This window comes from Schistocerca piceifrons, chromosome 9 (assembly GCF_021461385.2).
Source record: "Schistocerca piceifrons isolate TAMUIC-IGC-003096 chromosome 9, iqSchPice1.1, whole genome shotgun sequence".
Lineage (NCBI taxonomy): Eukaryota > Metazoa > Arthropoda > Insecta > Orthoptera > Acrididae > Schistocerca > Schistocerca piceifrons.
The window spans coordinates 26,780,677-26,794,545 of NC_060146.1; the positions used below are offsets into that span (position 1 = coordinate 26,780,677).

Here is a 13,869-nt window from a genome sequence, read left to right on the forward strand (position 1 = left end):
GTGCAGGCTGCGCACGGTCCCGCACCTGCTGTGACCTGCACCTTTGGCCCAGAGCTCAGATTACACTCTCTCCTACCAGTGGGGTGCCCCCCACAGGGCTCACACATCCGCAAGGAAGTTGAATTGGACACCAGGCACCGTTCTTAGCCACAAGGGGCGCCAAATGTTCCTTGTAGTGGCCGGGCAGGAGCACTGCAACCGGACGTGGCTGCGACATTCTCCGGACCAATCCCCACTTTTCGAGCCAGCGCTGGGGACCTCTGCTCCCATTACTCTCAACGACCGCACTTTTAGGTCTTCCCCGCGGACTGCAAGGCATGACAGGTCGCACCTGAGCCGCAGCTGTGGCGCCATCATTACCAACAGTGCCACCATCGGATGAACGAGCACTTGAAGGCTGGCAGCTCATTGAGGATGAGTCACTTCCAGCAACCCTGCAATTGCCAGTTCTCTCGGTGACTCAGCTGTGGCAGCTGCCACAACAAGTGGACCAGTCACCAAATGGAGAGGATACCGCAGTGATGGAAAGCCCAGATTTTGAGATGCCGCTGGAGGCCCTTTTTCCAGGTGGACAAAACACAGATGCGCCATTTAAAGTGGCGGAACGCTATAATATCCTCACTGCAGTCAGACATCAATGTCGGAACACAGACACTAGCATGGGTCGTGAGGAGCTGTTTGGCCTCTCGTCCGTACCACGGGCGGCGTGGAATTCCCATCAGCTGGCAAGATATTCTGGCGGCGTAAGCTAGAAAGGAAGTGTGCGCGCTTATCTCGTCAAGTTGTGTTGATATTTTCGAAGCTTCCCAATCGCCAACATTACTTTCACACACAGTTTGCTATTTTGGCTTTGTTTGTGCACTGTCGACGATTCTTTGTTTTCACGTTTTTGGGTTACTTTCCGGTTGTCCTTTTGGGTTTGTGTACGGTTTTCGTCGTCGACCACTCTATCCTTGAGTCTCGGTCCGGCACACAGTTTTAATCTGCCAGGAAGTTTAATATCAGCGCACACTCCCCTGCAGGGTGAAAATCTCATTCTGGGCGCTCTATCCTTGCTGCCTCTCGCCATTTTCTGATTCGTGGCAGTCAAAAAATGACTTGCGTATTACTAAATACTGAATATGACTTTTCTTAATTTAAAGAAAGATTAGTAGAAGAATTTTTGCCGGAACAGGGACAAGACAGCCTGTGATGATAATTTGTCATTACGTAAATGCCACACCTTCAAGGAAAGAATTCAGTGAAAAATTAGTATAACTAAACGGGAGAACGTTTTAATCTGAAACTATGTGTGACTTTTGAAATAAGCTGCCCAATGATTCATAATATACGTCGTCAGAAAACGCAAAATGTTTTCAGATTTGTATGAAAAAGCAGAAGATGACGATAACTGGCATGGAACACGCAATTAAGGGACATCCGAAAAGTTAATATGTCTGACGCGCTCGAAAGAAGCGGACATCAAATTCATTTCATGGGAGGGCGCGAGGGAGAACCGTATTCTAACCGTGGCCACAGTAGTTACAGGAACTGAGAGCGACGATTAAGAAGGGAAAACAAGTGCTGTGCAGGTTGTGGAGCTGTCGAGCGTGGAACGAAATGAACGCCTGTAAACTAATGTACATTAGAAGAGCAGCAAGAGCAAAAAAGTGTTCCTGTCAATATAGTTTCCAAAAGGAAGATTTATACGAGGATACGATGGGAATAAAAAATACAATAGAAAGAACAGAGTTGATTGCACAGTATGATAAAGAAGAAATCTGTTACAGATTGGGATATGACGGAAATTGTAGAACAAAAAATGAAACTGTGTAGCTGTGGAGGGCTGGTCAAAGTCGCAAGGGGAGGATCACAGTGTCGTTACAAGTGTCTGAAGCAGACAAAAAATGCTGAAGTCCAGAGATGTTGGTGACGATTACAGGAATCTTTTACGGATGTCTGACAGTTTCTGAGAATATGGTGTAATAGAGAAAAGTGTGAACGAATAAAAGCTGTAGTGATCTGATAAGGGTTCTAACAAACGCAACAGAAAGCTGTAGTGATCTGATAAGGGTTCTAACAAACGCAACAGAAGTCTAGCACGACGAAGAGACAGGGCCCGCTGCAGGCGACGATACCGTGCCTTTCTCAAGAAATAAAACTAGACTCAGTTCAAAAAACGAATTAATTCTTGAACGTGATTGGCACAATCCTGATATGGCTCTGGTGGAAACCCTTCTTGATTCTTATGTTTATGAGATAAAACAGAAGCGTATGATCGACAGTGATAATGATCCTGTATCGACCACTAAAGAAACAACTATGCCCAAAGGAATAGACGAGTGAATCAAAGGATTTCATGAAATACAAACGTTTAGGAAATACGGTGTTCATAAATGAAAGAAAGATGATGGTGACCTTATTCAGCACAAATAGGCTAGAAAGATGGCTGATAGGAGAAAGAAAAAAATGTTAGAAGAATGTTATAGTTTTAAAGTAGGTAAGATGTCTTGGACCGACATTACTGTAGGAAAGGATATTTTGTTGAAATATAATTAGCACAAACACACAAATGACTTAACATGGACGATCATACCAGTAAAGTTTTACATAAGTAACTCATATGTCTTTCTGTACACTGACATACAAATTGCTGTGGTGTCGAATATGTTCTGTGAAACAAGCAACAATCTTGGATAGTGATAAAGCCAGTAAGTAGTATTATATCAGTAGGCACAACTGGAAAAGTAAGCAAAAGTATCTAAAAACAAGTCGAGTTTGCTCCAAAATTATTTTGGGAATATTCTGATTAGTAAAGCAGCAAGTCATAAATTACTCTAATAGGTACATGATGTCCTGCATAGTGAATGGCTGATTATTGCGAGTAGAATTTGAGGGAGTGGGTGAGGCAAAATTAAATTAACGACCCCCTGGATTCTGTAAAAATTGTAAGTAGCCTTTCGCTCCCTGTTTTTACCCCTGACACCTTCGGAATTTGAAACAGAATATACCAGCAAACGCTATCGAAAGTTTTCTCTAAGTCTACAAGTGCTAGAAACGTAAGTTTACCTTTCCCTAGTCTATCTTCTAAGATAAGTCGTAGAGTCAGTATTGCCTCACGTGTTCCAACATTTCTACGGAACCCAAACAGGTCTTCCCTGATGTCGTCTTCTACCAGTTTTTGCATTCGTCTGTAAAGAATTCGTGTCAGTATTTTGAAGCGGTTCCTTATTAAACTGCAGGTATACAACCTTCTTTCATGATTCACAAACCGTTAGCTATGATTATGTTATGCTGTATGCAAAATTCTACCAGGCGGCTTCCTCTTTCGCCGGCCGCGGTGGTCTAGCGGTTCTAGGCGCTCAGTCCGGAACCGCGGGACTGCTACGGTCGCAGGTTCGAATCCTGCCTCGGGCATGGATGTGTCTGATGTCCTTAGGTTAGTTAGGTTTAAGTAGTTCTAAGTTCTAGGGGACTGATGACCACAGATGTTAAGTCCCAAAGTGCTAAGAGCCATTTGAACCATCTTCCTCTTTCATTCCTTACACAAAGTCCATATTTACCTACTACATTTTATTTTCTTACTTTTCCTACTATCGAATTCCAGTCCCCCATGACTATTAAATTTTACCATAGTCATTGTTAGTATGACTTTTACGTTCTTGCAAGGTATACGAAAAAGAGCGGGATTAACAGTTTGTTTCAGAAATTGTGCTTGCTGGCTCCATCAAAGTCAATAAAAGTACTGTAATGATTTTGAGTGAATAGACAGAAAACTCTCTCAAACGAGCTCCCTTCAGGACAGACGTCCATATCGTTTAGCAACTAGTAGACGTATGTCTTCTAAGGAGGAAAATTCGAATGTACTGTCTCGCATACCAGCAGTGAATGCAAGCTCTGTGGTTTAACGGACCTCTCAAGAACATTGAATTAATGACGAAAGTAAAAATTAACTGCATGTGAAAAGTAATCAGGGAAAAGAATCTTTTTAGCTTCCATTAAACACTTGGGAAACACACAGTTGCCTTAGAAATACTCCAAGGAGCTCTGTGTCATGATTAAACAATTTATGAATCTAGATTCACTAATACCGTTATTGGAAATCACCTCTTTCAAAGTCTAGCTGTCCTAAAATCATAAATTCCTTATGCAGAGCTAATGCGGCTGTAGTCTTAGGTATATGTAACTAGCTCGTGCGAGTATCAATACGCTACACGGCATACGGAAATTAAAATCTCGTGAAAAAAAAACTCGAAAACTAATATTACAAGTCGATGCTACAAGTTTCGGAAAATGGAAGATTCACAGCTGCGAAACCATCTGCAGAGTACATCCCACAGTACGTCCTTACATTAATTGAACCGCAACATGTCATGTCCTGAAGTGGAGCTGGCAGTCCTGTTTGTGGCTACGGATAACTTGAAATCAACCGTGATGTGCACTTGATTGTCTTCTTTGAATGAAATATCGGAGGAATTTCAGCAAGTTCGCTCAAGTACATTGCAATTCCTCCATTTATTTTTCTTTTTGAGCGCTCTCAAAATGATGAATCCGTGCTCACTATTTCGTGTCTTCCTTTTTTCTTCAAAATAGACTGTTACATTCTGGCTCCCAGGGGTTATCCCCGCAGTGCTATGATGTATCAATTCACTGCAAGTTCCGCTGCAGCAATGCTGTAGAAGTTCCGAGACTGACGCTGCCGTCTATTTTCTCCAGCAAGTGATGTGAGTGATGAAACAATCCAATAATTTGTCCTTGCAATAGATGTGCTGCTCAATACAGCTCGTGAAAACAATATAAGTAAGTTGTCACCGAATTATCCTCTCTACATCACATAACATGTTTACAGTCAGTACATGGGTAAAAACAGATTGGTGCTTCGACTCCAGCCCAGTACCATGGAGCAGCTTACCTCTTCTCATGCTATTCTGTTACCCGTTCGAAACATAAAGGCCCAGCATGATGCTTAAAGACAACAAAGACAAGACATTAAGTACCTGTTACTAAAATAGTCGTCACCAGCGACTGCTGATTGTTCCGTAACAGACTCGTAAACGACAAGTCGTATGTCCCCCACACTATTGTCTGTTCATTATCTTCGGGCCGTCTCTGTCCATCGTGCAGTACTGCTGTCTGGAAAGAAAGGGCACACGTCAGGCACACAGCTGGCTGGCTCCGGAGCCCCTGCAGTTAGGAGCCAGTCCCGCGGCTGTACTTACGCTGACGGTCCAGTGGCCCGTTGCGTTGCGGCTGACCGCACTTCGGAAGTGCACTGACCGGTCCGCCGACGACAGACCGCATGACGTCAGGACAAACGCCAGCAGTTTCACGCCCAGCGGAAGACCTGCAAAGCAGTCAGGCGGATACTTTCCAAAATTCACAATTAGCCATAAAACATCCACATTCCTTGCTCATAATACACTGAAGAACCAAAGAAACTGGTGCAGCTGCCTAAAATCGTGTAAGATATTTCCTAGATAACAGAACGCAGCATGTCATTCTCAATGGAGAGAAGTCTTCCGAAGTAAGAGTGATTTCAGGTGTGCCGCAGGGGAGTGTTGTAGGACCGTTGCTATTCACAATATAGATAAATGACCTTGTGGATGACATCGGAAGTTCAATGAGGCTTTTTGCGGATGATGCTGTGGTATATCGAGAGGTTGTAACAGTGGAAAATTGTACTGAAATGCAGGAGGATCTGCAGCGAATTGACGCATGGCGCATGGAATGGCAATTGAATCTCAATGTAGACAAGTGTAATGTGCTGCGAATACATAGAAAGATAGATCCCTTATCATTTAGCTACAAAATAGCAGGTCAGCAACTGGAAGCAGGTAATTCCATAAATTATCTGGGACTACGCATTAGGAGTGATTTAAAGTGGAATGATCATATAAAGTTGATCTTTGGTAAAGCAGATGCCAGACTGAGATTCATTGGAAGAATCTTAAGGAAATGCAATCCGAAAACAAAGGAAGTAGGCTACAGTACGCTTGTTCGCCCACTGCTTGAATACTGCTCAGCAGTGTGGGATCCGTACCACATAGGGTTGACAGAAGAGTTAGAGAAGATCCAACGGAGAGCAGCGCGCTTTGTTACAGGATCATTTAGTAATCGCGAAAGCGTTACGCAGATGATAGATAAACTCCAGTGGAAGACTCTGCAGGAGAGACGCTCAGTAGCTCGGTACGGGCTTTCGTTGACGTTTCGAGAACATACCTTCACCGAAGAGTCAAGCAGTATATTGCTCCCTCCTACGTATATCTCGTGAAGAGACCATGAGGATAAAATCAGAGAGATTAGAGTCCACACAGAGGCATACCGACAATCCTTCTTTCCACGAACAATACGAGACTAGAATAGAAGGGAGAACCGATAGAGGTACTCAAGGTACCCTCCGCCACACACCGTCAGGTGGCTTGCGGAGTATGGATGTAGATGTAGATGTAGAAGGCGCCAGCGACCACGCCGCAAAACGACGTAGCGTGGGCTCGACTACTGTCTGAAGTAGTGCTGCAGGGAACTGACACCAAGAATCCTGCAGGGCTCTCCATAAATCTGAAAGAGTAAAAAGGGGTGAATAGCACGTTGCAAGGCATCCCAGATATGCTCAATAGTATCCATGTCTGGGGAGTTTGGTGGCCAGTGGACTTCTTTAAAATCAGAAGAATGTTCCTAGAGCCACTCCGTAGTAATTCTGGACGTGTAGGGTATCGCATTGTCCTGCTGGAACTGCCCAAATCCGTCGGAATGCTCAATGGGCCCGAAAGGACGCAGGTGATCTAACAGGATGCTTACGCACCTGTCACACGTCGGAGTCGTAGCTAGACGTATCAGGGGTCCCATATCACTACAACTGCACACGCTCCATACCGTTATAGAGCCTCCAACAGCTTGAATAGTCCCCTGCTGACATGCAGGGTCCACGGATTCATGAGCTTGTCTCCCTACCCGTACACGTCTATCTGCTCGATACGATTTGAAACGAGACTCGTCGGACCAGACAGCATGTTTCCAGTCCAATGTCGGTGATGACGGGCACAGGCGAGACGTAAAGCTTTGTGTCGTGTAGTTCTCAAGGGTACACGAATGGGCCTTTGTCCCCGATAGGCCATATCGATGAAGTTTTATTGAATGGTTCGCATGCTGACACTTGCTAATGGCTCAGCATTGAAATCTGCAACAATTTGGGTCAGGGTTGAAATGCTGTCACGTTCAACGTTTCTCTACAGTCGTCGTCGGTCCCGATCTTGCAGTATCTTTTCTGACCGCAGCGATGTCGGAGATTTCATGTTTTACCGGATTCCTGATGTTGTTGTTGTCGTCTTCAGACCGGAGACTGGTTTGATGCAGCTCTCCATGCTATCCTATCCTGTGCAACCTTCTTCATCTCCCAGTACTTTCTGCAACCTACATCCTTCTGAATCTGCTTAGTGTATTCATCTCTTGGTCTCCCTCTACGATTTTTACCCTCCACGCTGCCCTCCAATACTAAACTGGTGATCCCTTGATGCCTCAGAACATGTCCTACCAACCGATCCCTTCTTCTAGTCAAGTTGTGCCACAAACGTTGTAGGGAAGCAGCCTACTCACGCTGTAATAAATTCACATCAGTTTCCGTTGTGTGCCAGCCAGTCTGCTGTAACTAGCTCTGACGTCATAAATGTTGCGCAATACCTTAAAAATCAAGCAAATGAACTAAAACTTTTCTAGCATGTCAGAAATAATACTAAATTAATGTGTGTTAAATATCAGTTCGATAACTTCAGCCATTTCCGAGATTTGGACGTTTTTCTGGAAAAATCATTGGCGCAACAGAAAAGAGCTAGAGACTTCAAAATTTATATTTAGATTCATCTTTCATAATGATTTAATAAAAACAGTACTTTGGATTTCACAAATTAAGACTTTAGTGGAAATTCATGATTTTCTGGTTTTCGTCTCAAAACTGAAGGAAGCAAGATAGATTAAGTAGGTTAATAAATAAGGCTAGGATGTTTAGATTTAAATAGGTTGGAGGTCCGCTATGATTATGAAGATGTGTAAAGTTTCCTTTTAATACCTATAAAATTATAGCGATAGCGGATCTCAAAAGGGACAGTTCAGAGCTCATCTGCTGCGTGCAGGGTAATTAGATTAATTCTCTCGCTCAAAGTATTTAACTTAGCCACGTCAAAATTTTATTATCAATACTTACCTGCGTGCTGAATGCACGTTTAAATTAAGAGCTTCTTCGGCCATCAGCCAAAGAAGCTATAAATTGTTATGTAACTTGAAGTGGTGCGTTACTAGCCCAGCGGCTAGTCGGGATAGCGGATTTGATCAGGCGTTCCCTCAGCCGTCCGCACCGCGGCTTTATATATAAGAACACTGCGCGAGGAAGCAAGGCCCCAGTTCTCTCCAGACGCTGAATGACACGCCATCTGTGTCGGTAGTCGCGTCGCATCAGTGTATCTGCTACAAACAGCCTCGGGTGCCGTATTAAGTTACTAGAGATACGCGGAACCATGAAAACATTTCATGTGAAGTGTTAATTCTGGAATGATTTTCATTATCTAGCTTCAGTTTGCGTACTGTCGTATTTTCACGTGCCGTCGCGGGACAGACATTCTACCAAATATTTAGCGTGGCGTTTGATGAAATATTTTCATCAAATTTTGGCGAGCATTCTTTTTAACATTTGATTCGGACATTTATAGTTGCATCAGCGCATTAGACTCTGAACTGTTCTGTTAGTTAGGTTGTAGGGATACTTGTGGTTTTTATTAGTGAATTTCAGAATATACTCAACTATTTTGGAAAACCGTTTTTGATTAGAAATCCCGGACAATCTCCTAATTCCTCAGAGCTATAAGCTGCAGCTATAAAAACATTCTCAGGTAAAGTGGGCACTAGGATATCTATTTACTGGCTCCAAGTTTTATTAAATCACTTTCTGGGGGTCACGGAGTAAATAGAGAGCCAGTGTTGAGAACGGCAAAAGACAGTAATAACAACATTCTAAAAGCTAGAAACTGATTCAACACGCAAGCGTTTATACAGCAATCAGATTTTTTAATTATTTTTACAAACACATCCGCCGCCCCACATATGGTGCATCGGCCGGGAAGCCAGTCTCGCCGTACCGCAGTCGTCCCCTGGAGCAGCCGGCGCAGAGCCTGCAATTGCGGGCCACGCAAACACACAACAGCCGTCGGAGAGCCGTCTGCAGTTCAACGTGCCACGTCGCATCAGGAATCCTGGTACGCCGCGCCGGCAACGCCATACGTCGTGCAGAAGGAACTAAGTTAAGTGAAAAGCTGTTAAAAATTTTATTAACCTGCACTAAAAGACTGTCGGCGATGGAACCGCCAAAAGAAACTGAGTTTAAACTTAAATCAGAACCTATGTCTGTTGAGGGAACTGTAAATACAGACAACGGTTCGAGTGTAAATATGCATGAAAGTAGTAATGTTAAAGTGAAATATGAAGTATTGTCTCCTGACAGTAGTGTGGGAAGGGGCAATGATTCAATAATAGAGACCCCTGTAGTAAAGCGGAAAGTAGAAATTGTAAATTTATTGGATGATAGTTCCTCTGATGAATTAAAAATGAAACAGTCATCAGAGATGGTAGAGTTTAAGAAGGAGCAGTTAGATATGACTAATCAATCAGAAGTTTCATTTGGTTTTGATGATTCTGGTATTGGAGCTAGTTTTTCGTCACCTGAGTGTGATAAAAAGCCAGCTCGTGAGCAACCCATAGATGCTGGGGCTGTGGATCTAAATGTTATATTACAAGCAATAGCTGCCAGTAATGCACAAATGATAGCTGAATTAAAATCTGAAATAAGTGAACAGGTCAAAAGCAGTAATGCTGAAATGTCAGCCAGTAATGCTAGAATGAATGCTGAATTAAAGGCTGAAATAAGTGAACAGGTCAAAAGCAGTAATGCTGAATTGTCAGCCAGTAATGCTAGAATGAACGCTGAATTAAAGTCTGAAATTTTGGCCAGCCAAACAAATTTTAATAAACGATTGGAGGTAATGGACGATACCTTCAAGGCTGGTTGCAATAAGTTGAAAGAGGATCTAGACAGTTTGAATTATAAAATTGATTGCAATCATGGGGATATTAAGAAAAAGGTTGCTCAACAGTTTTCTGAAATGTATAAAACAGTTAAATCCGAAGTTGCTGAGGTTCGCAAAGACTTCCAAATGGAAGATGCGAAGCTGGAGCACAAGTTAACAGAAAAGATCGAGGCGGAATCTGAACTGTGCTCAGATAGATTTAAAGATGTTAATATAAAAGTAAATATATGTCAAGCAGAAGTAGAAGCAATCAAAACTGACACTACTCATATTGTGCAAAGAGTAGATAATGTTGAAATGAAAGTAGAAAATATCAGTACTAACATTGCTAACATTGAAAGTAAAGTAGCTTCAGTAACTTCTGGTAATGGTAGTATACAACAAGTTGTAGCTGCAAACGCCGCTTTTATCGGGTGTCCGCAGTTCTTGCGGTTTGATCCAGATAAAAATATCCACCCGCTAGATTTCTGGAACGATTTTGAAGATGTGATTCCACCGACTTGGTCTGAACGAGAGAAAATCTCATTTATTAGAAGCCATTTAGCAGGTGACGCCATGCGTTGGTCAGCTGATGTTATGTTGAAATGTAAAACATTAGCGGAATTTAAAACAGCTTTTATTAATGAATATTGGTCTAGCAATAAGCAAAATGAAGTGTTGAGAGAATTTTGGAGTGGAAAACGCTTCAATGCAGGCAAGGAATCTATTAAAGAGTTTGCTAGGTCATGGATTTCACGTTTGTCACATTTGACGGAAAAGCTAAAACCAGAAATGATTATACTAGGTCTGGAAGCTAAACTGCCATGGTACTGGCAAACTAGAATTATATCAGCCCCTAGAGACAATCTGGATCGTTTCATTGAGTATTTGGAACGTGTAGAACGTGTTGCTGCCAATGAAGAGCAAGCACGTAATAACCGTAATGCCAATAATAATAATAGTAATTTTAGGAACGAGCAAAATGGCAATGTAAACATCAGAACAGTAGGTGTTCGTCATCCTAAGAGAGGTAGGAATTGGGGAAATAATTATCAGAACCAACAATGGCATCCAAGGGATAATAATTTTGTTCCAAACAGAAATATGCATGTAAACAACAGTACGGAAAGTAAGGCTATGCCAGTTAACTATAATGAAACTAAAGGAAACAGTAGTAGGCCGAGGCAGGAAAACTAGTTCCCGTCTATGAGGACACTGGCGCTCACCAGGCGGTTACTTTTCCTATGCCAGTAGTTAAGAGAATTGGTAAGACAGATCAGAATATTCAAACTGAACATGTGGATGAAGAGTCGGTAGCACCTAAGGATACAACAGAAATATTAGATCACTCACAGTATTTGATAGATACCGTGTTAGAGACGCTTTCTAAGTGGGAAGAGAAAGAGAAGGCTCAGCAGTGTAACGATAGGGACGAGCTACAAAATACTGAATTGACAGGTGAAGAAGCAGAAGAAATTCATGCTTATATTTACGATGAGGATGATGCGCTCTTATCTAAAGTGCCTGTGCAGGATGTTGATAATGTACTAATAGATTTAGGACAGGAGATAAGTGGGAATGTAGAGGGTAGGCTGTTTGGGGTCGATGAACCCAGTAGCTGTGACCAGTTGTCACTTGAGAAGGAAACCGACGATAATGGTGAAAGTGGTTTAGCTGTAACTAATGTTATGCCCGGTCTGGAGGCGCAGAATAGCTCAGACTACAGTAATTTGGGTCATGTTCAGCAAACTAAATGTAATGAAGTCGTGCGGTGTTTCGATTTAAAATTAATAGACCGACTGGAAAAAGCAGCTGAGAATGTAATTCAGGAAACCCCTACACACTGTGACCTAAATGTAATGAAGACAGATGTTGATCACTTTAGTTGGAGACAAATCCAAAAGGAACTATTAGATGAATGTGAGGAACCACCTGTACAACCTAGAATAAGCCACCCTATAATAATAGTGAATATGTTGGGTATCAATGTACGTTGTTTCTTAGACAGTGGAAGTGAGGTGAGTGCAATATCGCAGTCCTTCTTTGATGCATTACCTGGTAAAGACAAGCTTACAGTAATGAGGGTATCAGGACTAAGAATAATTGGTGCTACTGGCAAGGTGTCAAAAACGATAAAGCAAGAAGCTTTACTACCCTTTAACATAAGTGGTAATTTAATTGATCATCCATGTTTAATTGTAAACAATCTCAGTATTGAGGTCTTAATTGGCATAGATTTCTTGTCAAAATATCAGTGTGTTGTTGACTTTGAAAGAAGCCAGTTAAAAATGGTCTTGCCAATAACCGGAGTAATTATAGTACCTTTTAGTGATAAACATGTAGTAACTGATCATGAAACTTGGGAGCTGCCTATACGAGTGCTGAAAAATAGGAGGTATTGGGACGAAGGTGTTAATCTTAATAACAATAAACTGAATACAGAAGAAGAAGAAGCAATTATTTTAGACAAAATAGAAACTAAATTGCAGGAAATCGATAGGATTTCAGGCAATCAAAAGGAAGAACTGAGACAGGTTCTAAAAAGGCATCATAAAGTATTTTCAGATCGACCTGGCAGATTCATAGGTAGCCACTGAATGCTGTAGGGAGGAGGTTGTTCTGTAACCTCTACACAGTGTGGCAGCTGTGCAGTCCCAGCTGTGTGAGATCTTCTTTCCCATTTCAGGTCTCACTCATTCTTCAGCTTTCCTATCCTCAAAAATTTCGACATCTTCTTCCAACACATAAAATTTTCCGGTATGGTTACAAATACAGCATTAAACCAATGAATGCTGTAGGGAGGAGGTTGTTCTTTAACCTCTACACAGTGTGGCAGCTGTGCAGTCCCAGCTGTGTGAGATCTTCTTTCCTTTTCAGGTCTCACTCACTCTTCATCTTTTCTATCCACCTAAAAATTTTCTAACTCTTCTTTACAGCATTAAGCTAATGAATGCTGTAGGGAGGAGGTTGTTCTTTAACCTCTACACAGTGTGGCAGCTGTGCAGTCCCAGCTGTGTGAGATCTTCTTTCCTTTTCAGGTCTCACTCATTCTTCATCTTTCCTGTCCTCAAAAATTTCGACCTTTTCTTTCCAAATACTAAAATTTTCCGTTATGACTATCAAGCCATGAGTTATGTAACCATTCTATCCACCGATTAGTGAAAAAAGAAAAATACCTAATGTGACAAACCTAATAGTGACAAACAATAGAGAAGTATGACGTAATTAAGATACAAATGTATTTGAGTAACAATTATGTATAGTACCCTGGTAATATAGTAAGTACAAAGTGTTGTTTTATTGGAAATGGTCCACCAACAGTAATTTAAAAAGATATATTAGTTCATGTACAAGCAGGATCTGAAGTGGTAGTGAAACCTAGTGTATGCTGTAGAGCTAACTAATTAATAATAAAAGAGACTGCTTAGTGTTATGAAAAATATGCAGATAAGTTGTAAGGATAAACTCACCTGGTATAGCAAGGAAAGGCAGTGTAATGGAACTGAGCAGTGTTTGTGGTTGAGACGTGAAGGACACGTCCCTGAAGTATTTATAAGGTTGGAGCTGGCCATTATTTTAGTGTAGTGTGTGATAGGATACACCTACACGTATTGAGGTTATGAGTTGGAGGCGTGAATGCGACCATAGGTACCCTTATGTTAGATGAGACAGAGCAGCTCATGGTGTCCTATAGGTTTAAGGAAATTAGCATTACGCTCGTCCATAATTATTTGATGCAGTTTAGTAGTAGGTCTGAGAGAGACTACTTGTGGTTTCAGCGTCCGATCGAGTGGAAATGGATTGCCACGTGAGCAAACTAATCAGCTGCAATACACTATGA

General features: G+C 42.0%; 1 protein-coding gene across 1 annotated transcript in view; it reads right to left on the reverse strand.

Moving 5' to 3' along the window:
* Positions 1-13,869, reverse strand: part of LOC124717260 (hemolymph lipopolysaccharide-binding protein-like) — a 74,315-nt gene that overhangs the window by 42,519 nt on the left and 17,927 nt on the right. The window contains exons 2-3 of the mRNA XM_047244066.1: positions 5,199-5,323; positions 4,977-5,112 (exon numbers count right to left, since the gene is read on the reverse strand). Coding sequence (XP_047100022.1) covers positions 4,977-5,112; positions 5,199-5,323 — 261 coding nt within the window. The remainder of the gene's footprint in view (positions 1-4,976; positions 5,113-5,198; positions 5,324-13,869) is intronic.